The sequence below is a fragment of the Dermochelys coriacea genome, chromosome 7 (assembly GCF_009764565.3).
Source record: "Dermochelys coriacea isolate rDerCor1 chromosome 7, rDerCor1.pri.v4, whole genome shotgun sequence".
In the NCBI taxonomy this organism is placed as follows: Eukaryota; Metazoa; Chordata; order Testudines; family Dermochelyidae; genus Dermochelys; species Dermochelys coriacea.
In genome coordinates this window covers 48,254,306-48,280,513 of record NC_050074.1, presented here as the reverse complement: position 1 = coordinate 48,280,513, position 26,208 = coordinate 48,254,306, and the positions used below count along the sequence as shown (strand labels likewise).

At 51.1% G+C, this 26,208-nt stretch overlaps 1 protein-coding gene across 3 annotated transcripts in view; it reads right to left on the bottom strand.

Moving 5' to 3' along the window:
* Window positions 1–26,208, bottom strand: part of CACNA2D2 (calcium voltage-gated channel auxiliary subunit alpha2delta 2) — a 630,338-nt gene that overhangs the window by 99,560 nt on the left and 504,570 nt on the right. For all 3 annotated transcript variants that reach the window (XM_038410728.2, XM_038410729.2, XM_038410731.2), the window contains exons 7-8: window positions 21,742–21,873; window positions 21,070–21,127 (exon numbers count right to left, since the gene is read on the bottom strand). In XM_038410728.2, coding sequence (XP_038266656.1) covers window positions 21,070–21,127; window positions 21,742–21,873 — 190 coding nt within the window. The remainder of the gene's footprint in view (window positions 1–21,069; window positions 21,128–21,741; window positions 21,874–26,208) is intronic.

The window sequence follows — 26,208 nt, the reverse complement described above, 5'->3', positions numbered from 1 at the left end:
CCAGCCGTTGGGGACTTTTGCTACAGGCAGTCGCTGATGGGCCACTCTCCATTGTTGGCAGTCCTGTCATACCATCCCCTCCATACACTTATCAAGCTCAGTCTTGAAACCAGTTAGGTTTTTCTCCCCCACTTCTCCCCTTGGGAGGCTGCTCCAGAACTTCACTCCTCTGATGGTTAGAAACCTTTGTCTAATTTCAAGCCTAAACTTGTTAATGGCCAGTTTACATCCATTTGTTCTGGGGTTCACATTGGTGCTTAACTTGAATAATTCCTCTTCCTCCCTGATATTTATCCCTCTGATGTATTTACAGAGAGCAATCATCTCTCTCCTCAGCCTTCTTTTGGTTAGACTAAACAAGTCAAGCTCTTTGAGTCTCCTCTCATAAGAGAGGTTTTCCATTCCTCAGATCATCCTAGTAGCCTTTCTGTGCAGCTGTTCCAGTTTGAATTCATCCTTCTTAAACATGGGAAACCAGAATTGCACACAATACTCAAGATGAGGTCTCACCAGTGTAATGGTACTAACACTTCCCTGTCTGTACTGGAAATACCTTGCCTGCTACAGCCGAGGATCGCATTAGCCTTTTCACGGCCGCACCACATCAGTGGCTCATAGTCATTCTGTGACCAACTAATACACCCAACTCTTTCTCCTCCACTGTCACATCCAACTGATAAGTCCCCAGTTTATAGCAAAAATTCTTGCTGTTAGTCCCTAAATGCATGACCTTGCACTTTACACTATTAAATAATTACTCCAGGTCATCTAAGATCTTCTTGTATGATATTCAGGTCCTCCTCAGTATTGGCAAAACCTCTCAACTTTGTGTCATCTGGAAATTGTATTAGCACACTCCCACTTTTTGTGCCAAGGTCAGTAATAAAAATGTTATACTGTATAAGATCGGTCCCAAGACTAATGCCTGAGGAACTCCACTAGTAACCTCCCTCCAGCCTGACAGTTCATCTTTCAGTATGACCTGTTGTAGTCACCCCTTTAACCAGTTCCTTATCCACCTTTCAGTTCTCATATTAATCCCCATTTTCTCCAATTTAACTAATAGTTTCCCATGTGGAACTGTATCAAATGCCCTGTTGACCTCAGGTAGATTAGTTCTACTGCATTTCCTTTGTCTAACAATCAGTTATCTTCCCAAAGAAAGATATTAGTAACTTTGTTACCACCTCTTGAGTACAACAATTTAAACAATTGTAGAAAAATCATTTGGCTACCTACTTTTTCCAAAAAACCCTGAGGAGTCCTTGGGGCACCTTAGAGACTAACAAAATTTATTTGGGCATAAGCTTTCATGGGCTAAAACCCACTTCATCGGGTGCATGCAGTGGAAAATACAGTAGGAAGAGATATATATACACAGAGAAAATGAAAAAATGGGTATTGCGATACCAACTAGACTAATCAATTAAGGTGGGCTATTAGCTGTTCACAAAGCTCGGAACTGATCATTTAACTTTAGGAAACACCCTAACAGCCCTTTCTTATCTTAATCACCTGCTAATCACTCTGTTTATAAACACAGGTTTCAGAGTAAAAAGAAAAGGAGTACTTGTGGCACCTTAGAGACTAACAAATTTATTAGAGCATAAGCTTTCGTGAGCTACAGCTCACTTCATCGGATGCATTTGGTGGAAAAAACAGAGGAGAGATTTATATACACACACACAGAGAACATGAAACAATGGGTTTATCATACACACTGTAAGGAGAGTGATCACTTAAGATAAGCCATCACCCACAGCAGGGGGGGGAAAGGAGGAAAACCTTCCATGGTGACAAGCAGGTAGGCTAATTCCAGCAGTTAACAAGAATATCAGAGGAACAGTGGGGGGTGGGGTGGGGGGGAGAAATACCATGGGGAAATAGTTTTACTTTGTGTAATGACTCATCCATTCCCAGTCTCTATTCAAGCCTAAGTTAATTGTATCCAGTTTGCAAATTAATTCCAATTCAGCAGTCTCTCGTTGGAGTCTGTTTTTGAAGCTTTTTTGTTGAAGTATAGCCACTCTTAGGTCTGTGATCGAGTGACCAGAGAGATTGAAGTGTTCTCCAACTGGTTTTTGAATGTTATAATTCTTGACGTCTGATTTGTGTCCATTCATTCTTTTACGTAGAGACTGTCCAGTTTGGCCAATGTACATGGCAGAGGGGCATTGCTGGCACATGATGGCATATATCACATTGGTAGATGCGCAGGTGAACGAGCCTCTGATAGTGTGGCTGATGTGATTAGGCCCTATGATGGTATCCCCTGAATAGATATGTGGACAGAGTTGGCAACGGGCTTTGTTGCAAGGATAGGTTCCTGGGGTAGTGGTTCTGTTGTGTGGTGTGTGGTTGCTGGTGAGTATTTGCTTCAGATTGGGGGGCTGTCTGTAAGCAAGGACTGGTCTATCTCCCAAGATCTGAGAGAGCGATGGCTCGTCCTTCAGGATAGGTTGTAGATAGGTTTCAGAGTAGCAGCCGTGTTAGTCTGTATTCGCAAAAAGAAAAGGAGTACTGGTGGCACCTTAGAGACTAACAAATTTATTAGAGCATAAGCTTTCGTGAGCTACAGCTCATCCGATGAAGTGAGCTGTAGCTCACGAAAGCTTATGCTCTAATAAATTTGTTAGTCTCTAAGGTGCCACCAGTATTCCTTTTCTTTTTGTTTATAAACAACATTCTGACTCCCTGCCTCAGGAGTGCAAGCTGGGAGCAGTATCCTCTGCAGAACTTGTTACAATGCTTTCCCATGCCCCCAAACTCTGCCTATGTTAAGGTCATCTTCCTTTTTGGAAAACAGGGTGCTGGGTGGGAGGGGCAGACAGCACTGGCTCCAGCAGATGGCAGGTCCAATTGCTGTGTTACGTCAGGTTTAAATGGAAATAACACATAATATGACAACAGCTTAGCTGATGAGCATGGCGACTACTGATCTGGTTATCCCCCATAAATTTATGATGGCAGAACCTCTCCTTCTGGCTTTGTACAGACACTGGGGACACTGCAACGCAAATCAGTCAAAAATTGAGTGTGGGGAAAAACCTGCACTATCCAAAGTATATGGAGGGTGAATGATACATGGCCAGGCTGCTCAGTTGGGCCTGCAGGCATTCCAGAAGCTTGGGAATAGTCTCTCTTCCTCTACCAAATACCAAGCTCTGTGATGGAAGTTGGGATATCAAGGCAAATGGCATTACTTGTATGCCCTGGAGACTGGAGTGCGACAGATGTCATAGCAGAGCTCTGCAGTACTGTAGCACAGATTGGCAGCAAAAATCCTCAGCTGTGGGGGGCATGGATCAGTATTCACATAGAACTCCCTGTCAGTACCCGGCCCAGGCCAGGGAAGCTAATGATCCAACCAGTGGACCAAATTGGGTGACGAATCCTGGCCACGGGCCACCACTGCACACTGTACATACACTAAGAAAATGACCCTCAGCTGTAGCAGCCCCACTTGCCCAGGAAAGTGTGCCAAGAAGAAGGGGAGAGAAGATGGTGCTAGCTCTCCTGGAAAGCCAAAGGGAGGAAGACCCCCCCCCGTTCAGTATCATATCAGCTTAATGAGCTCGAAATGCTAAAGTCTTCCAACCGCACCGTCCCCTTTTTTATTCTGAGCAGTGATTATGTTGCTGACACACACATACATATTAAGATGCTGTTTGCTCCCCTGGTGGTTTCAAAGGCCAGACCTGATTAGGTTATTTTTAGCTGCTTGGAGGAAAAAACCTCACCCCAAACCCACCCATTAAAAACAATTAGGAAAGCCTTTATCTGCTGCTTAAAAAGCACACACAAAACTGGCTGTCTGCTTCCCACCAAGTGCCCCTCACATCGACAGGGTGAAAGCTCTGCACCACAGGGTGAGGTTCATACCTGGAGGCAGGGGGGCACAAAGCAGGACACAATACCCATGGCAAAGACCTCATGCAAAATCCTAACTCCAAAACAGCTGCAAAAGTACCTCCCTGTCCTCCTCCAGAATGCTGCCCCCTGCGGTGATGCCTGCAAAACAGTGGACACTGGTGTGTTGTGCCCACTGCCCAGCCTACTGACCAGTATGGCCTCATTGTTTCCTTGCGCTCCCCCGTCTGTCTGTTATAGCCACCTGTCGTCTACACTACATCCTTAAAACACTGAGCCTGTAAACTTTTGAGGGCAGGGGCTGTCTCTCATCATGAATGAGACCTGCTACCAGCTTCTGAGGGTCAGCGACTGCTGTGGAAATGCCACCGACCCTCTGCCAGACCCTCTTTCTGTACCCTACTGCAGCATGCAGGAGCAGCTCATCCAATAGGGCTGGATCCATGACTCAGCCATGGCTGGAATAAACTCAAGCATGGAGCATGTGGAGCCTTAGCTTAAAATGTGTTGGCACTAGCCAACATCGCTTCCACAAAGGGAAGTGCCGACACGTTCTCCCACAATATGCTGCAAACCAATTCCTAAAATGGCTCCAGTTAGTGAGGCGCTGGGAACCCTGGGCTATGCTCCCAGAAACCCCAGTGCCAAACCCAGGTCACTGCAGCACCATGTGGACGTGACCCGTGTGTGGCTCTGCAGCGTGGATGCTCAGAGGAGGGGTTGGCAAGCATGGGTCTGCATGCAGGGGAGACTGTAACATAGGCAAGTTCTACGTGTCTGTACAGCGCCCAGCACAGTGGGGCCCTGACTGGTGCTCTCACACTGCAAATTACTAATATTTACTGCCAGATCTTTGTACTTTGATTGGAACATTAAACGACCCATTTCTGTGTGTGCATAAAAAACAGTGGAAATCTGCAGTTTTCCAATGCAAACTGGATCTGTTTTCATCCTCCACAGTTCTATCCTCAAAGGAGGGGGGGGGGGGGGGGAAAGAGGAGAATTAAAGGCTACGCTGGGAGATTTGAAAACCCTCCTCGTTCCTGACAAACAGCTGGCTTGCAGCCCATGGGGTGCGGGGCAGGAACAAGTCGGCTGGCAGCAGTTTTGTGAAAAGCACGTCCAGGGCATGAAGCAGTTTGGAACAAAGCCACAGAAATGCTTGTGTGACACTGGGCACCATGTTTCGTTCCTTGCACACTGCTCTCTTTATAAGGATCTTTGGCCCAAACTTAAGGTTATTATTTGTTTTCTGGAGGCCTCTGCTGAGATCACCACCCCATCGCGCTGGGTGCTGGACATAAGCATGGTGAGAAACAGCCCCCCCATGGGCCTTTGATGGAAACAGACAAGACAAACAAAGGGTGGGAGGGGAAGTGACTTACCCGAGCTCACAGGCAGAGCTGGGACTAGAATTCAGCTCTCCAGAGTCCCAGTTCAGGGCCCTGTCCAATAGCCCCCTCTACCTCCCAAACACAATCCCTACCCCATGGCTTCCTATGTCTCTGAGGCTGAAGGGGGAGCCTGGTTACATCTCCACATATCTCACCTGCACCGAGTGTGCACCCTTCCAGCCTGCTCACTCTCCTTGCACTTGCTGCCCTGTACCTGCGCTGGCCTGCCTCCTGACCTGACACTTCCTGACCTGCACTTCCAGGGCCTCTGGTGGTGGCTTCCCTCTGTGACCCTGGCATCCCAGGAGGGGGTAAAGCTCCTAGCTGGCCAGCTGCAATCTGTTGAGCTCCACTGCCTCCCACCCCCCACGGTGCTGGGGAATGTGGAGTGGGAATGCCCTGGAGGTGAGGGGAATGGAGCTAACGAAGGTGGTGCTTGGAGCTGGTGCCAGGCCTTGATGGTCCCTGAAGGGCTTACCAAAGGGTTGGGAAGACTGATGGAAGCCAGGCTGGAGAGGGGGAGAGGCACAGTCTGCTGTGCTGGCTGTTACCAAGTGGGTGCTCCACCTGCCCTGCCAGCGGCGTGCTCAGACTTGCTCTTCATGGAGCTGTGACTCTTGAGCCTTCTCAGGGATGCCCTGGTTTCCATGCACCTCTCACTTCTCTGCTGCACTCGCCTTCGCTGAGTTGCACGGCAGCCTTCCCTCCGCCTCCCCACTTGGATCCCTGGGACAGGGTGAGAGCAAACGGGGTGGGAGGCAAGCAGGTGCCATGGCCTTAGGGAACACATTTTCCCTTGTGGTTCTGTACAGTAAGCAAATGTCTGACAGGCAGAAAACAGGTGTATGTGGATTTGTCACTCCCTGAGTCACCCCGAACCTCAGCCCATGGCGACCCCACATTGCCGTGCCAGCACACGCCCTCCAGAAAACGGCTGGTGGGCTTCGATGTACGCGGCAGCAGCTCTCCAGGCTGCTCAGCTAAGGGACCCACCACTCAGGCCTTTCAGTACAAACGGCACCACAAGGCAGCGAGAGAGATTCACGGAGCACTACTCAGTCACTACCGCAAATACACAACCCACAATGCTACACACACCCACCCCATACACACCTCTACACCCACCCCACACTGCCACACCCAAACCCCTGCTGCAGACACACACTCCACCGCCACAGATGCACTGCACTTCTGTAGACACAAACAACACACTGCCATAGACACACCCACAACACTGCCAGACACACACACCCCTTTGCAGCAGCCACACATAACATTGCCATAAACAAACACAAGACGCTACTGCAGACACACACACACACATCACACTGCTAAAACCACATCATATTGCTGCAGCCATAGACACACATCACACTGCCATACACACCCCCCCACTGCTGCAGGCACACAACACATACAGTGAGACTCGACACCCCCCAACAATGGAGAAACACAATATACCCCTGACAGGGTTCCCTCCCCACTCTGAACTCTAGGGTACAGATGGGGGACTCGCATGAAAGACCCCCTAAGCTTATTTCTACCAGCTTAGGTTAAAAACTTCCCCAAGGTACAAATTCTTCCTGGTCCTTGGACGGTATTGCTGCCACCACCAAGTGAATTAGACAAGGATTCAAGGAAAAGAACCACTTGGAGTTCCTGTTCCCCAAAATATCCTCCCAAGCCCCTTCACCCCCTTTCCCGGGGGAGGCTTGAGAATAATATACCAACCAAATAGGTTAAAAAGGTGAGCCCGGACCAGCCCCCTGGGTTTTTAGGTCACTAAAAACCAATCAGGTTCTTAAAGCAGAACTTTATTATAAAGAAAAAGTAGAAGAAGCACCTCTGTAAAATCAGGATGATTTTAACCAGTTGATTCTGGGAAACTTTCACGGGTGAGTGCATCAGCCACTTTGTTAGAAGCTCCTGAAATGTGTTGTATTTCCAAATCAAAATCTTGGAGAGCTAAACTCCACCGAAGATGTTTTTTGTTATTGCCCAACATTCCCAGACACACGTTCCACCCCACACATCACACACATCCAGGCAGTGATGTGCAAACACACACTGTCTGTGCATTGCAGAGGCAGGCACACCAGCCCAGCTGTGGACACAGACATACACAGTTTCAGGCAGACTGATACACTCAGGGCTTGTCTACACTATCCGCCGGATCGGCAGGCAGTGATCGATCCAGCGGGGGTCGATTTACCGCATCTATCTAGGACCCTGCTGTGCCAGGCACTGAACAGACCCAGACCAAAGAGAGAGCCCCTGCATGGCATGACACCGCCTGCTCCATCTCCCAGTCTTTAAACACCTAAATATGACGTCTTTGCCTGAGGATGTTGTGAAGGCCAAGACTATAATAGAGTTCAAAAAAGAACTGGATACATTCATAGAGAATAGGTGCATCAATAACTATTAGCCAGGATGGGCAGGGATGGTGTCCCTAGCCTCTGTTTGCCAGGCCCTGTCTACAATGGCAAGTTTATATGCAGTAAAGCAGCTTTCTGTGTGTAACACACTGATTAGCCACTTAGTGCACAGAAACTGCGCAGTTGTAGCGCTGTAAAAAAATTACCCCGAGAGGTGTAGAGGTTTCTGCCCCGGGGCTACAGCACTGTGGTGCCAGTGTAGACACCGTGGTCGATTACAGTGCTGCGACTAGCCTCCAGGAAGTGTCCCACAATGCCTGTTCTCACCTCTCTGCTCATCGGTTTGAGCTCTACTGCCCTGCCCTTAGGTGACCAACCGTCATTCTCACCCCGTAAATTCCTTTGGAATTTTGAAAGTCCCCTTCCCGTTTGCTCAGTGACACATGCAGTGGTCTCAGCGCATATTTCCAGGTGGCCATGCCTGCTCCATGCACCAGACGATTCCCCGCTTGGAGCAATGCTGAGCTGCTGGATCTCATCAGCATTTGGGGAGAGGAGGCTGTCCAGTCCCAGCTGCGCTCCAGCCATAGGAATTATGATACCTATGGACATATTTCACGATGCATGACAGAAAGGGGCCATGATCGGGACACATTGCAATGCAGGGTCAAAGTGAAGGAGCTGCAGAACACCTACTACAAGGCATGGCAGACAAACCCCTGCTCAGGTGCTGCGCCCATGAGCTGCCAGTTCTACAAAGAGCTGGACGTGATACTCGGCAGCGACCCCACCTCCACTGCGAAGACCACTGTGGATACTTTGGTGGCTCATGTGCTAGTCGAGAGTGGACTGCGCCAGGAGGTGGAAATGTTGGAAGAGGATGTGGAGGGGGGGCAGAGGATGACCTGGAGGTCAGAGATGCATGCAGCCAGAAGCTCTTTTCTGCCTTGGAGGAGGCTACCCAGTCATGGATATTGGATGTTGACAAAGCGCAAACAGGAGAGGAGGCCCTTGGTAAGTGGATATGATTCTGGGAATCTCTAAGCGAGTTATAGGGGACAGGAGAGTTGCAGAAAGCAGGCTTGTCTCCCATTGCATGCCTAGTCTGAACAGCAGAACAGGCTGTTGATTGACTCCCTCACTTCACAGGACTCTCCCTCATATCTCCAGGAAACTCTTGTGGAGATACTGGGCAATCTGCTGCCTACGTTCTTCAGCAGAGCTGGTTTGTTTCTTGCCTTATTAATGGTAACTTTCCCACACCACTGTGCCATCATACAGGGGAGGGGGACAGACCATTGCTGTACACAGGCGAGCCACATAGGGGCCAGAGCGGAAGCCGCAGGCTTGGAGAAGACCCGCCCTTGATTCCCTGCTCACCTCAACAGTGAGATATCTTCCATCATGATCACATCCTGTGGAAAGTGTGCGGACAGGAATGATTATCAGGCCTACCCTACAGTGCTGGTTCTCCCCAAGAGCCACGTGCCCAGTGTACAGCAGGGTCTGGGAAGAGTGATTTACCCTGCTTCTGCGGCTACTCACCATTTTGGGAGTCTTGTGGCTCGTGTGTGCTTGCCTGGGGTCAGCCAGTTAGTTAGTGACAGGTGTGTGATTACTAGCTGTGTTTTAAATACCTAATCAGAATTCTCTGTGTTGCAAACAATACTGCTTCTGTAAAATGTTGCATTTAAACCTTCACAGAGATGACCTTGGAAGCCAAGCCTCCTGCTTTGTTACCGGCGGCTGACCTTGTGCACAGAATTAGAAAGCGGCCAAGAAGATCTAAGGAGGACTTTGTGCGTGATGTTATGATGCACTCTGCCGCCAAGAAACAGGAATTGAAGGAGTAGCGGGACAGCGAGAAGAGGGACCAAAAGGAAAACATGGCACATCTGAATGAAGCCATGGAGAGGCTCTTAAAAGTTATGTAGCGCCAAGCAGACATACTCCAGGCAATACTAGCTCTTCAAATCAAGCAGCTCCGCGCCTGCCCTCCCCTACAGCCGCTGTCGGAAAACTTTTTTCCATGCTCCCCCCCAGACACTGCCAATGCACTCTTATCAACCTCCTAGGTCCAGGCTGTACCTGTGGCATTCCACTCCTCCCTCCTCACAGTCTAGCACTGTGGACTCCCACTACCCCACTGCACTCAACACCCATCCCTCTGCAGTTTGGCCCTGCTGAAGTACAGCACCGCTGCACTGTACTCCAAAGGAGAAGGTTGGATAGGATCCCTGGACATACACAAATCTTTAGCCATCCTGGGACCCCTCCTCCTCCTGGGACCTTCCTTCCCCCATCCCCCTCACTGCTGATGTTTTTTTTTTTGGTTTGTCTCTCCGGTCCGATTGTTATTTTGTTGTAAAAGAACTGCGTTGGTTTGAAAGCAATCTTTATTCTATTAATTGAAAGCAAACAGAGCCCTACAAAGCAACATACAATTATGTTAAACCCACATATTGTATCGTCTGCACCAATTATCTCCTAGCACTACAAGCACTGCACTCCCGAGCATAGCAACAAATATTAGTGGCCTTCAGCTTCAAATTGTTGCCTCAAGTCATCCCTGATCCTTATGGCCCCGCACTGGGCCCCTCTAATAGGCCTGGTCTCTGGCTGTTCAAACTCAGCCTCCAGGTGCTGAGACTCTGCAGTTCAGCCGTGAGTGAATCGTTCACCCTTCCCTTCACACATATTGTGGAGCGCAAAGCACGAGGCTATAAACATAGGAATATTGTCAGTGGACAGGTCCAGCTTCCCATAGAAGCAGCGCCAGTGGGCTTTTAAATGGCCAAAAGCACACTCAACAGTCATTCTGCACTTGCTCACCCTGTTGTTGAACCGCTCCTTCCTGCTGTCAAGTTGCTCCATGTATGGCTTCATAAGCCACGGCATTAAGAGGTAGGTGGGGTCTCTCAGGATCACAATGGGCATTTCTGCTTCCCCTATGGTGATCTTCTGGTCTGGGAAGAAAGTCCCTGCTTGCAGCTTCCTGAACAGGCCAGTGTTCCGAAAGATGCATGCATCATGCATCTTTCTGGACCAGCCTGTGTTAAGGTCTGTGAAACGCCCACGCTCCTCGACAAGTGCCTGGATAACCATTGAGAAATACTCCTTGTGATCAATGTACTCAGTGGCTAGGTGGTCTGGTGCCAGAATGGAATATGTGTGCCATCTATCGCCCCTCCGTATTTAGGGAAGCCCATTTCTTCAAAGCCATCCACAATGTCACACACATTGCGTAGAGTCACGGTCTTTCGGAGCAGGATGATATTAATGGCCCTGCACACTTTCATCAACATGAGTCCAACGGTCGACTTTCCCATTCCAAACTGGTTAGCAACCAATCGGTAGCAGTCTGGAGTAGCCAGCTTCCGAACTGCAATCGCCACGCGCTTCTCCAATGACGGGGCAGCTCTCATTCTCGTGTTCTTGCACCACAGGGCTGGGGTGAGCTCATCACACAGTCCCATGAATGTGACTTTCCTTATCCGAAAGTTCTGCAGCCACTGCTCATCATCCCAGATGTGCATGACAATGTGATCCCACCACTCAGTGCTTGTTTCCTTAGCCCAGAAGCGGCATTCCACTGTGGTCAGCACTTCCGTGAATGCCACAAGCAATCTTGTGTCGTAGCTACTACATGTGGCCAGATCAGTGTCGCACCCCTCTTCCCTTTGTAGTTTAAGGAATAACTCCACTGCCACCCATGATGTGTTGGTCAGAGTGAGCAGAATACTACTCATCAGTTCAGGATCCATTCCTGCAGCCCGAAGAGGCAGGGCGTGCAGTACTCAAACCGTTGAAAGATGGCGCCAAATGCGGATGGAAGCAAAGGGATTCCTGGGATGCGAAGCAATGCATCATGGGGCATTGGGACAGAACCCAGGATGCTCCATTACTCCCTCCACCTTCCCACAACTCTTAGTGGCAGAAGAGGAAGAGGTGCTCTGTGGGATAACTGCACAACAGCGGTTTCCCTTCAATGCTCTCTGAGTAGCAATCTAACCCTTGGCAATGTAACTCTGCCAGTGTGGTCATGCCCCCAGAAGCTGGGAATGCACAGGGGATGGATCACTTGACGATTACCTGTTCTGTTCATTCCCTCTGGGGCACCTGGCATTGGCCACTGTCAGGAGACAGGATACTGGGCTGGATGGACCATTGGTCTGACCCAGTGTGGCCATTCTTACGTCACCAGCACATCTCTAGATGGCCTGATCCTTCCTGCCATGTCTACACGCTGCTTGGCAAGGACCTGATCCTGCACTGGTCGATGTCAAAGGCAGCTTCATCATTGACTTGAACAGGATTTGGCCTGGTGTGAATTAGTGCTTAATTACTGTCAATTACTCACCATAACTGGGAATTACTTGTAAACGGACAGGCCTTGATTACTAAAGCGAGTGAGGGATGTTCGCTAATTGGAAATGATTACATTTTCTTTGGGGATGAGGCTGAGCTCTCCGCCTCACAAGCAGCTATGGGACCAACCAGCCCCTTTGCTTTTGGCATTGTCCAGGGAACAGGAGATGTTTTCCAGCTGGTAAAAGAGCCCCCTCCTCTCTCCTGCTTTTCCTCAGAGCCCCTGACTCCACATCCCAGACTGCATGTGTGCTAGCCAGGGAAGCGCAAGGGCCAGCACTTTGTTCTGGGTCCTGAGTCCTGCATTTGGGGGCAAGGCATGGGAGGGGGAGTTTAGGGTTTTTTTTTCCTGAACCAAGCCAGGGGGGAGTTGTGACGGGTCAGCCACAGCTGGGGGACAGCAGGTAACCCCTCCCCCTGTCCCCATAACCCCGAGGAGCAACAAAGAATGTTGTACTGAGTCCCAGAGGGGGGAAAAGGGACAGGACACTGACTTTTAGGGCTGTCCCCTCCATCCTCTGCTATGTATCTTGGTGCCACCAGGGCGGCACTAGCCCTAACTGGCATGGCAAGAACAAGCACTGTTGCCCCCTGTGGGACAGCGAGTCTGTGTGGATTGTTCGTGATTCCTGCCACTGACATCCAACCCAAGGGAAGACGGAAGCTCTCGGGATCCCTGCATGTCGATATTCCCTGTCACTTGCAAACAGTGCAGATCAGGCTTAGGAGAAAAGAAAAGGAAGCCCCGAGCTGCAGTGACATTCCCATTCATTGCAGAGATCCGAGCCGGCAGCAAGTCCCATCTTGCCCTGTGCCTCCGATGCTCACAAAGGACCCATCCTTGCACTTACTCATTGTGCTGGGGAATGATCGCTGCAAGATGCACACACACCAGGGCCTTCACTTGGGCTGGCAGAGGACTTGACTGAGGCTGGGCTGAAATGCTCCCCATGCTAGCTCTGAACAGATCAACGCTGCAGCAAATACTCAGTTCTTCGGATTCAAATGAAATCCAGAGCCACGTGCAGAGGGCCAGGGGGAAATACCCTGATGCCATCCCCACTCATAAACTTCAGTGTAGAGCGTGTGCCAGGGACAGAGCCTGGGACAAAACGGGGCTTGTTGGGGGTCTCTCCTGCTCCATGACAGGTTTCAGAGTAGCAGCCGTGTTAGTCTGTATTCGCAAAAAGAAAAGGAGTACTTGTGGCACCTTAGAGACTAACAAATTTATTTGAGCATAAGCTTTCGTGAGCTATGAAGTGAGCTGTAGCTCACGACAGCTTATGCTCAAATATATTTGTTAGTCTCTAAGGTGCCACAAGTACTCCTTTTCTCCTGCTCCAGTGATTCTGAGATGCTGCATAGCAACCAGAAGACTGCCATAAATCAGAGCCCCACCCAGAGTTGCTCTAATTTATACCAAGGGGCTATTTCAGCCCCTGAAGCATCCCTGAATATGTATGGTGTAAGGTGGCTTGGATTCACCTTTGCCACTCTGCGCCTTCTAGAACTGAACCAACCCTCTGAGCCTTGGGGAAGCTGGGAGCTGGATCCCAGCTCTGCAACTCAGACCCATTTTAAACTGGGGCAGGGTTGCTCAAAACCCTAACTCCAAGGACCCTGGTTTATGACCGGGACAAACGACCCAGCCTGCTGACACTGACCTCCACCAACAACCAGGAGCAGAGGGTGACAAAGGATCTGTCCGCTGTACCAGGCCCTGGCATGCCTCTGAAATGAGCTCTAAAACTGTAGGATCGATACAGAGTTTTATGGGCACCCAGTGGAGAGACTGCAAAACAAGGAGCGAGGGACTGGAAAGCCCTGTGCCCCGGAAACATTACAGGTGTGGTGCAAACAGGAACGTATGAAAGGATGCAGGTGAAATAAACCATATTAGATTTTGGTGAGTTTCATGACTCTTCGGGGGAGCGCAGGGCATATTCTGGACATCCATATGAACGGGTCTACCTGCCTCGGCCTTTAAAGCTGGACCCATTTCTCCATCTATAGCCCTATGCTCTGGTCCGTTAAGCCATGCTCCAGGCTCCCATGCTGGATGGCATAAGGAGGGCTGAACTAAGATGCTTCTCCTAATAGATGGTGGCAGTGCATTTATCTCTCGGCGCTGCGCTCGGCTTAATACTCAGGACCCTGCAGGAAAAGGTTTATTTAATAAGGCCATTTATCAAGGCAGGGAGCAAGGGAGAGCTGCTCACTGACTGCGCTGCTGGGCAATCCAAATGGCTCTTAGCAGGAGCTGTGTGTTGGGCCCCTCACCCTGAGAAAGAAAGGGGGGAGCTAAGGAGCTTGGCAAGCCAGAATTTCAGACCCTAAGCTACTATCACATGACCCTGCTGGAAGCACATTGTTGTTATGTGTATTACAGTAGGACCTATGGATCAGGCCCCCTTGTGCCAGGTGCTGTACACTCTAAACAGACCGAAGGGCTTACACTGTAAATAGACTGGCAGAACTCAGCTCTCCTGACTCCTCATCAGTGCCCCACCCACTGGGCCATGCTGCTGAGGGATGAGCTCTTGGAATTAACTCCAGGGCCTGTCCCAACACCCCCCCTCCTCCAGTTCCAGGAGGGCTCTCCCTGTGTATGTCTGCCCATCCTGTGCAGAGCTATCTCTCTTCAGGGGCGAACTCAGTCTTCAGCCCATCTGCAACCTCTGTTTCTCTCCCTCCTTCACCCAAGACTTCCCTCTACAATTTCCCACTGCTGCTCGCACAGTCCCAGCAAGGGGGGCTAGCAATGGTGGGTGTGCTCTCTAATGGAAGGTGCTGGCTGCCACTGGTCTTTTGTCCACCAGGCTGTGTGCACCTGCTCTGAGCAGGGCTAGGCAGGACTGTGGTTACGGGAACCCAAACCGCTGGGCAAGGCAAGGGCAAAGGGCTAGTGTAGACATAGCCGAAGTTAACCAAGAGTATGTCTACACAGCAAAGAAAACCTGCGGTACCGAGTTGCAGAGCCCAGGTCAGCTGACTTGGGCTCGTGAGCCTCGGGCTGGGGGCTAAAAACAGATGCTGGGGCTCCTAAATCTGGCTGGGGTGGGTGGTGGGTCTTGGAGCTCAGGCTCCGGCCGAGCCCCAGGGTCTACACTGCTATCAGCCCGAGCCCAAGTCAATTGACCCAGGCCCTGATGCTTGGTGCTGCAGGTCTTTTCTTGCAGTGCAGACATACTCTCGGGGTCTAATTTCAGTGCAGATCAAGCCCTGGCTCTTAGCCGGGTGTTGCTCTAATACTCTCTCGCCCAATCCCATTTGCACACAAACCTTCTCAGCTGAGTCTGGTGGTGTTTTGAACCCAGGCTAGCTGCCCTGCCTCAGGGTGGGGATGGAGGGTGACGAAAGGGGTGGGGGGTGAGGTTAGATCCTAGCTGCTGCTTCCACTCTGCAGTGAGGAAGCAGGCTAAACCATGCACTGAGAGTCTACCAGTGCCTTTCCACAATTCCCCCCGTGTGCCCAGAAGGACAGACCCATGCTCCCACAGTTCACTGGGAGAGAATCACAGATACCCATGAGATGTGTCCCAGAAGTCCCAGTGACAAACACAGAGCAGAGTAGCATCAGTAGTGAGCTGTAGCTCACGAAAGCTTATGCTCAAATAAATTTGTTAGTCTCTAAGGTGCCACAAGTACTCCTTTTCTTTTTTGCGAATACAGACTAACACGGCTGCTACTCTGGAACAACTGGGGTGTAGTTTTCAGGGCGGCTGCTCACATCTGGGCAAGGCAAAGCCAGGGTCCGATCACCAGGGCTTATCTCTGCAGTGAGGATGTCCCCCCAGACTGCAGAACCTGCCCCTGCTGCGGGTGGAGGGGGGATTGTCTCTCCGTGTGTAACAGCCTCCCTGTTTGTTCCTCTAGAACTGTCCATGTAGGGCGTACAGGTCTCCCAGGCCCTCCCTGGAGGGCTCACAGCCGGCTCTCCCCACAAGAGTTTGACTGTGGTTAGCGTTAGAAACAGAGAAATTCTGAGGAGCAGGCACTTTCCATTCTCAAGTGCACAGGCCTGGGAGGTCAGTCCCAGTTCTGCAAAGCACTTCAGTCCGTGTTTAGCTCTGAGCATACACTTAAAATCCCATTGATTTAAGCCCACACTTAAGTGCTTTGCTGCTGCTGAGGAGAGAGAGGATCATGCTGGCGCTAACGAGGAATGTTCTCCAACAAGTTCCAGGAGAGAGCGCATCAGTGAGGGCCTCAGCACAGTAACTGAACTCAAGCCAGCCAGACTCGGCTCCTTCCCTAATAACCCTGCACAGCCGCTGCAACTGAGGAAAGTTAATAATTAATGTGCAGGAATCAAAGACAATTAACCATAATGGTGGAGCCATTAATTTCCTGTCAAAGAGAGAGCCTGATTGGCGCTGGGGTGCGCACTCCCACCACTCCGTCTTATTTATCAGTCTGGTGACAGGGCAAGGCTGGGCAGGGCAGAATGCCTCTTGAAAGCCTATGCACGCCTGTGCAGTGTAGTGCTCTCCCTTAGAGGAAAGCATGCAAAACCCCTGTCCCTGCAGTCAGGAGTTGCTGGGGGTCTGATCCTGCATGCTTGCAGCATGCAGAACTCCCATTGACTTCAATGGGAGCTAGGCACCTGCTTTGGGCCCAACCCTGCAAGCCCTCACTGTGCAGAGCTCCTGCTGACTCCAACCTCTCTTTGATTCTCACGAAGCATTTGCCAGATGAGGCCCTGGTAGGACAAAGCTGCTCTGCAGCGATGCTGTTTCTGCTACAAGCCCGTTTTCAGATGGGTTTACAGCCAGTCTCTGCAGGCAGCGCATTTTGCACACAGTCTTAAGGGGCAAATTATGATACAAACATGTTGGTTTTGTAAAAACAAAGCGGGTTGTACGGAAATCACAGAAATGATACACAAAGCCCATGGAAAACAACCCCCCCCTCCTCTGCAATTTCAATAGAAAAAAAACCAAAGGCATTCAAGATCTGAGTGTCATTTCAGCTGTCTGGTAATTGGCACCCACATCAGCCTAGCCTAGGTGGCAGCGTCCCCACAGCAAAGCCCTGCCCCTGTGACTGTGTGTCCTCGCTGTTCCTGCACTTGTCTGAACACATCCCATAGTTCTTAGTGCTCAGATGCCCTAGGATTCTTCCCCAGTCAGCTGTGTCAATTGAGAGAGAACTTGTCTGTCCTTCAGGGGGAATTGTGGGAAGGCACTGGAGGATTAGCAGCACTCAAGTGATCTTGCCTGTGTTCTCATTGCAAAGTGGGTAGGTTCCAGCAGTGCAGGCAAGCATGGGTTCAGAGTGCAAATAAGCATGTGCTTGAGGGCTTTGCTGTGGATGGCAGGGGGATTCAGGCAACAACACATGTAGGTGTATGGGCCAAGGCTAGAGTGTAGACATATCCATAGCGATAGTCCCAGCTCCTAAGAGTTTAGCATCCACAGACCAGCCAGTGGAAAGAAGGATTATTAAGCCCAGTTTTAAAGATGGGGAATGGAGGCCCAGAGAGAGAGTAATTGACATACATCAGTCAGTGGCAGAGGAAGGAGATGAACTCAGAGTAATGTGGCACCCTTCTGAAGAATGAAATTTGCTCAGACTAAAGAAGCAAAGATGACTAAAGCAACAGGAAGAAGGTATTCCCCAGAGAAACCAACTAGCTCTTTCCTTCTGTGCAACAAATACAATTAGAAGGAAAGAAAGAAAAATCTAAACAGTGTCTATTCGTGGCTTCGGGGCAGCAACTTCTCCAAGGGATTTCCAGTGTCTGCTACGCGCCGGATGCATAATGTATATTTACATGAGAGAAGAAATGGATCCTGAAATGTGACAGCTTCCAGCACTCCTTGTTCATGTCTAAACATGGATTTTGAGCAAATGCTGCATTCATGTGCCACCCACAGGTTTCCAGGAGAGGGTTGTTTTTAATGTGACATGAACTAAACAAAGAGAACCCACCTGCTAAAAATATCCCCAGGAAAAAGGATGTGTATATATATTACACACACAAAAACCTAGTTGTATGTAATTTCCCACCCCCAGACTCCTTGTCCCAGTCTACTCCCCGCACACTCGCCGCAGGTCTGGCTTTTGTCTCCTCTCCATTAGTGTCAGGCAGCTTCCTCCTGTCAGGCTGCTTGGGCCCAGAAGGGGTGTCACCGAGAGGGGTGTCATTCTGAGCTCTCAGTTCAGGTGCCCAAACTTGACATGGGCCTTAACTTATCTGGCCTCTCAGTGTTTGTTTTCAAAGACTGTACAACATCTTCAAAAGACAAGCTGGGAGCTTAAATTCATAACTTTGGTAGATGCTAAAAATCATGGACACAAAAACATTGGATTTATGGCTTATTACAACAAACCGTAAGTCACTAACCTTCACTTGTCCTACAAGTGCAGAAGCTTAACGGCCCACTTCACCTTGAATGGTCACTTGCAACATGTGTCAACTCCTTATGCTTAACAATCTATTCCGCCTTGTATTTATCTTTGACACACTTTGAGTACCCTTCCCAGACCTAAAGAGTTCTGTGTAAGCTTGAACACTTGCCTCTTTCACAAAGTCATGTTGGTCCAATAAAAAATCTTACCACACCTACCCTGTGATATGGCAGGTAAGTACTACGATAAGCAAATATCATGGTCATAAAACATTTATCTCACACCATCATGAAATCTCTCTCGCTCTCTTTCGGCAGATTCTCAGGGGGTATAAATCATCAGAGTTCCATTGAATTCAATTAAGCTACGACAATTTATACCCACTGAGGACCTGTCACCACGGTCATGATAGTGTGGCATAATAGTTTGTTCACTGTGAGGTGCAGAGACTCTCTATCACTTCCGATGGATAGACAGACAGATGATGGGAACACTTTGATCTCCTCATTCACCCCAATGAGGTATGAACTTGCAGAGCCAACTGAACCATTTAAATACTAAGGCCGCTATTCAGGAAGCATGTAAAGACATACTTTAAGCACATGCGTAAGGGCTTTCTTGAATCAGGGCCTAATATAATTAAGCACAGGGAATTTTTTCCTCCTTTAAAATCCCCACAGAAATTCAACAGAAAAAGAACAGTAAAGCAATGTTTCATGTAAAAACCTGCGTCTGACCCTGCAATTCAATCGCTTTGCCTGTGCAGTGTGTTGCCACTGACTCCAGCACATGCCAGGTGGGCGAAAGGGCCTACCCGCATGGATCTGACCGCAGGAACAGGGCCTTCGACCCAGACACGTCAGACAATGAAAGAGTTACAGTTCTCAGACCATTAACATGCCCACATTGCACCTAGTGTGGCAGATCCTCAGCTCTGGTGCGGCACTGCTTTATACAAAGGGATTTAGGCACCTAACTCCTAACTTTAGGTTCCTAAATTCCCTCGAGGATCTGCACCTTAATGCTTTCATTTCCTGACTTAGGTGCTTTTAACTCCACCACCTTCACATTGCATCACCATGCTCATGAACACCCTCACACCTGTGTCTCTCCTGCTGGCAGCTGAGAGAAACTTATTTATTCTGCAACCAGCCCTGTTGGGATGGGGCTTTGTCTGGCTCCAGATAAGCAGGGATCTGGAGTTTAAAGGACAGACTTTAAACAAGCTGCTACTGTTTATGCAAATGCTGGCTATTAAACCTTCCCCACCTCTGATATTTTTTCTCTTTGTTGCCCTTCCAGGGCTTCTGCTTAGGATGCCCTGCTGCTGTGTCCTTCCAGGAGGTAAATACCTGTTTGGACAAGCAAGGGGCTAAAGACGACATGGGTAAAAACCGATAACAGCAGTTGTCAGGCAAACAAAAGAAAAGAGCTGTCACTTAAGCAGAGGCAGGCTTAGGCTGTTTAGCTAGGGATCAAAGCAGAATGTAGGGATGCAGAAGCACCTTTATATTTTCTATTACCCCCTGCATCACAGGCAGCTGGTGCCATTTGGATAGTTAAAAGGAGCCCCGAATAAACAGGAAATCCCAAGCACCCTGCATTTGTGGTGGAATAATTAGCCCTATAGAGCTAGCTCCTCTACCAGGGCTGATCGTAACTGATTCAATCATGCTTAACTTGATGTGTGGCTAAATTGATGCTTGCAGCTATCACTTAAACACAGTCTGTCATTGTGCCTCATATTTCTCTCGCTGTCCTTCTGGCTCCAGCTTTCGAGAGTCATTTGTTTTTCTTTTTAAACGGGATCCTATGTGAGTGCTGCCTATGAACGAGCCCCACACTTACCATCTCCACTGGGGGAGAAAGGAAGGAAGATGATCAACCCGGTTGGTCTGTATCTAAGGATCTAGCTGTCTAACCTTCTGTCTTCCCCAGAGGCAGGAAGGAAGGGGATGGGAGGAAAAGAGCCAAAAGCTGCAGCTCCGATGCCCCTGCCTGTGTTATTGTATCCATTTTCCAACACCAACGATGTGTGAAATGAAAATTGGACAGAGCTGGCTGCTCCCAGACCTGGAGTTTCATACAGCCTAGCTGCCTCCCTAGAAGAGTGAGTGAGGGACGGAAGGAGAGGGGAAAGAGAAGATGCAGGCAAGACGGGAGAGAGAAAGGGGAAGGAAGGAGACTCCTGAATAGCTACACACCTGGCTTCAGTAAACCTATCTCCATTTTAATAGCTGCTTGTTGGGGCGGGGCAGGGCAGGGAGTGGGAGGGGCCTGTTGTGCTCATTTACAAGTAATTGCCCAGAATGCTCTGCCAATGTATGTCAGTGCTGGCAATTTACAGTAGCTGAAAGGCTAGGGATGTTGACCATTGATGTTCTTGGCTCTTTTCAATACCCTTTGTGACCAGGTCAGCTTTGATATCACAGCCCCATGCCTATGAGCTGTTGAGGGTCTTGAAGCAGCCCATAGCTCCATGAAAAGAAACAGCTGGCTACCTCAATAGGAGTTTCCAAATACGGGTGCAGCCTGCAGGGCATGGGCCTAGCCCTCCGTGCCCGGGAATTTGCTGGGCTGTATGGAAGATGGGAGCCCAGGTTGTAGAAGTGGTTCAGGGTGCACCCACCTCCCATCCCAGTACGTCATCCACATCCAGCCCTCTCGCCCGCCCCCTGGGGGGGTCTGTCCCCCTCCCTTCTCACCAAGGCCTCCTGCGGACGTCATACAAGTCGATCTTATTGGGCGCTCTCCATGGGGTGGCTGCAATGAAAACAGAGGAGATGTGAAACACCGCCAGGGAGGCAGATGTCAGCACACTGGGATAGAGGCTGTGGGAGGGGAGGGGATGAGCTAGCTCATTGGTTCTCTATCTATTAACCATCGTGGGCTACAGATGCAGGTCTCTGTGTTATGTGGGCCACATTCACACAGTGTATATTCTAGCTGTGTGGCCCTGAGGATGTCACATGGGCCGCAGCTGTGTGCTGACTGGGCCACCTGCGGGCTGAGAACCACTGAGCTACATGCTCCCTACAGGCAAAGCTGCTGTGGATGTCAGCAGGAGCTTGGCTGGTACTGGGGGCATGTGATCAGCCCAGCACACTGCCAGAGGAGGAGCTGAATGCTCCCAAGGAGTTAGGTATCACATCACAATGCCTTATAGGCACCTGTAAAAGGACTGAATCTCAAAGCCTGAGTTCAGCATCTAAGCTCCCACCTCCCACCACGGCACTAGGGGGCGCTATGTTGCTGTCCGCCTAACCTGGGCATGCCCCACCTCCCAGCAGGGGTGTTTGAGGCTGCTGTGGTTACTCGGGGGCCATGCTGCCATGTTTCCCTTCCCCGCAGAAAGCCGCGATGCCGGCGCAACAGACCTGGGTAGTAGCGAGTCACGCCAGTGGCGCTGCCAAAGACCTGCCACAGCAGAGATGGGTCTTCCTTCCGGTTCTCGATAAACACGTCCTCCAGGGCTTCAGTCCAGTTCAGCTCATTGAGGATCACGGTGGCTGGAAGGGAGAGAGCACGGACGGGCTGAGAGGGGGCGTACAGGACCTCGTTCATTCCCGATACTCGGCCTGCAAGGGGCTGGACACAGTGGGCCACATACTCTGCTGGTGCTGATTGGCATAGATCTAGACCGCGGTGTGGCTGGCCCAGGAGAGCAACAATACCCAGCAGCTACTGCTCTGTTGCGAATCTCAGCTGTGTGCTGCCACGTGGCTGGTGCTAACCCATCAGCACATCCTAGCGCTCACTCAGCAGCCCCTGTGCCTCCCCTGATACAGAGAAGAAGGGGTGGGAGATCCCCACTCCTGCAGCAGGGCACAGGAGGCAAGGCTAGGGCCAAGGGGATGCTGGGGGTGGGAGGGCAGGGGGCTCAGGAATGACAGCTGTGATGCTGGGGCTCCAAGAGCAGAACACCATGGAAGGAACAGAGGGGGGGAGCATGTGGCTCCATGAGGTGCTGGAAGCCGCCCCCCAGGCCCAGACGTGGGAACGTAGAAGCCAGCGCCAGGCAGAGGTGAGCCCTCGTTTGTCACAGATCAACATGGAAGTACCCAGCTCTGACTGGGCCTTGTCCCAGCAGATCAGCCATGGGAGGAGCCCAGCGAGACAACACCCACAAGCCCTCTGTGATTCTTCAGTGCCACGGGCTTTACAGCCCTGGCCTGCAGCACGCTCTTCCCTTCGCACCAGCTCCATCTCTCCCCACATCAGAATCACACTCAGCAGTGCTGTCCCTTGGCCCCGTGTGCCCACCACCTACCCTATCCACCCAGTGCACTGTGCCAGTGTCTCACCCACTGCTAGCCCTTGGGCCTGGGTCCACCTCCTTCCTCCTCCATGTCTCCGCTACCCACTCACTATTCACCAGCACATGCCCACTCCTGCCCTGGTGCCCCTACACCCAGCACGGGCAATGTAAGAAGGCAGCTACTCTGAGGGAAGCAGACCTGGGTCAGGGCAGGATCTGGCCCCTCAAACCTAACTCATGCCACACAACAAGGCTGGAACTAAGATGGTGCAGCCCGGACCTTCTTTGTGTTGACACCTGATCCTGCAATGGAAGGTCCAATCCTGCCACGCTGCCTCCCAAGCGCAACCAGCGGCCCAGGAGCGACCCCATTGCAGTGCAGGGGGCTGGTCTCTGCAGGAGGTACCACATGCAGCTGTCAATGTTTGCAAAAACAGATCCTCAGGACATGTCCTGGCAGCGGTCCTGGGGCATGGCTTCAGCTGGCCATGCCAGGGCTAGCTTCAACCTAGCTATCCCGTGTCCCAGAGCAGTGAAGCTGCAGCTGCACACACTTCCACAGGGTCTGTATGAGCCCTCCTGACCCATGTGATTATTGGACAGCTCGCCTGCACTAGGACCCGAGTGAGCTACAGCTAAGCTAAGTTAGGTCTGTCAGCTTGAGCTGCCATCCCCCCCGTCACTGCCATATAGACCCTACCCTCTGGCTGTAAGCTAGGGGCCTTCTCCTGCGTCTGTGTAACCCAGGGTAGGTGTGTTCTCTGCCCGATCCTCAGGGAGGGGAGTCTGTGATTGCAGGTGCCGCCCTGGGTGCAGCACCCAAATGGAGGGGGTCTAGCCGGCATGGTTTTCTCTGAGTAGCTGTCTCCTGAGAGCAGCCTGTGATGTTTATATTCAGGTACAATAACTGCTGCTTAAGGAAGATTAATCTCCCTCTCACAAGGTCACTGAGAATGCAAGAAACCAAAACTGGTGCAATGTCCAGAAAGCTGGAGACCAAGAGCAGTTTTAAGACAGCGGCCTTGCTGGCTTGCTCAGTGCACAGGTTGTGTCCTAGCCTCACTAGACAGTGGCCCAGTAGCCCCACTGGGACGTGCAAACAGTGTAGCAGGTGGTGTCAGCAAAGAGGAACAACAGAGAGATCCGATGCAAAACTGGCCCTGTTTGCAACTGCCCTGAGCCCTGATGGGCCAGATTGCCCAGTCCCCTCGCCCCACCTGGCCCGAGATGGGCTCTCGCTGCAGCCCTTTGAGGGCATGAAGCTGCTCTGGAGGTGTGTGCCAGCCTAGTCGAGGTTTGAGACCACAAAACTGCAGTCAGCATCGTGCCGTTCCACAGTGCAGGCTGGCAGTGGGAAGCAGCAGGGCTAGAAGGTGTGGTGTTCCACAGGTGCCATGGGAGCACTTTGTGTTGTCGCCTGGAATCTGAGATCCCTCTTTCTGTGCAGACATTGTTCTGGCCATCGATCTGTTTTGCCTAAGCATTTGTTTGTGCTGCACCTGCCTTATCACTGTGGTGCCAGGGAACTGTTAGAGGGGGAATGCTCACGTACTCTTTGGATGGAAGAGAAGGGATTCCTTTCCTATCTATTCCCTGCCTTTTCCCTCCCTTGTCCTGCCCGTGGATTGATACTACCATTCAATGCTCCCCGCTCCTTCACCAGCATGCACTTCAAACCCCAGATGGGCTGGGTGGCTTGCAGGGCATTAGGCTTGTCTACCTCATCTCAGATGTCAGCAGCCTGCCCTGTTCCAAATACCCCCTCCCCACCCGAGAGACGCTTTGCGCCATCGTCGGGTCTGGCAGGGTTGTGAAACATGCAAAATCTCTTCTGAGCTGGAGAGGGTCAGGCCCCTTCCCATCTCTGTGCTATTGTCTACATTTGCATATGGAGCAGCATCTCCCCAGGGTCTGACATGTGGTCCAGTTGCTTAGAGCGGAGCCACAGGGAGACAGAGCCAGGAGAGCGGGCTGGAGCTTGTGCTGGGCTCAGGTGGGCATTCCCCAAGCAGGTGCAGAGTTCCGGGGTTTCCGAAAGGGGCTGGGGAGGGGATGGGGCGGGCGAGGTTCTTATTCCCACTGAATGAGGAGGCTGCAGAAGAGGAAGGGAGGAGAGAGAGATGGACTGGGCCGATAAAATGAAAGGAGTCAGAACTCCTGGGTTCTAGTCCAGGCGCAGCTGCTGCTTTGTAAAGTGGGGAGAGTTCAGCCAACTTTTGCACTGCGGGGGGCTCCATGCTTTTCTTCTCGCAGAGAGCCGAGATCCTCAGCTGGAGGAGTTTGAGAGACTCACCGGCCTGAGAGTGCTCTACAGGGTTCAGACCTCCTCATCCATCTTCTCCCATGCTCAGCTCCGCAGCTCAGCCCTGCACCATTGGAGAAACCCCTCTATGCCCTCAGCTACCCCTTGACCCCGGCTCAGCCCCGTAGGAGCTGCCCCACTCAAATACCATCCTTAGAGGCTTCTGAAAGAAACAACCCCTTGTAAAGAGCGACTAACGGCGTGCCTGTCCCATTCACTTCAGCAGTCCTGGCCCCATTTGATTAATCACAGAGTCAGGCTGCTCTGAGTTCATCACTCACCTCAATAGCGGAATCATTTCAAATCTCTCTTTGCCGGTGTCTTAATTGCTTTTGCGTCGGGCACAAGGGCCGGTGTGAATGCAGAATAGGGCAAGCTACTCTCACCCATTGTCTCTTGGGGACTGGCTGATGGAGGAGGGACTCAAACGCAGCCCCCATGGGGGACAAACCCAATTTATTTCCCATCTGCCGTAGGTACCTGGTGACAAGCATGTGCCACAGGCTTGAATGTGCCTCCTGCAGTTCCGTCGTTTCGGGGTGGAGGGGTCCTTTGCTCACCAGCTCACCAGCCACTCAGATTGGGAGGCTGACGCCTGCCTGGGGTGACTGTCTGGATCTGTGCAATAGTGTGTGGAGGAGAGGCCTGGAGTCCCTGTCAGCTGCTGATGGAGAAAGAAACCTCAGTCTGGGAAGTTCGGATTTGTCCATCTCCCCTCCCCAGGCTGAAAGACGCTGGTTCCCAGTGCCCCAAGCCATGGAGCCTAGACCTGTGAGGACCCCCATCTTGGCCCACCCTGGCCATTGAACTAGGGGCTCAGGAATCCAGGTACAGTTCTTCTCCCAGGGTCTGTGCCAAGCAGGCCTAGAAATCCAGATCCAGGTTCTCTCACGAGTCCAATATTCTGTAACAGCCAACTTTTTTCCATTGCCGACTCCCTAGCGCTGGTGATGGCTACAGATTGCCTCATTATCCTTCTTTCCTTCCTACCTAGCTGTATCCAAGTTACTCTACCTTGCCTATTACTGAGCAGTCACCATCTGCTAGCTACACTCCTCCTGTAGATCCCATAGCATAGTGCTTCTCAAACTTTAGCAACCTGAGGACCGCCATTTTGATTAAAATTTTTTCACAGACCTCCAACCTCTGGATCAGTCTCAGGTCTTGCTCCCATTCCACTCATTCCCTCAAGGCCCCACCCCGACTCACCTCTTCCCACCCCCGCTCCTCCTCTTCCCTGCCCCTCCTCTTCCCAGCCTCTTTCTGCCCCCTTCTCCAGCACCT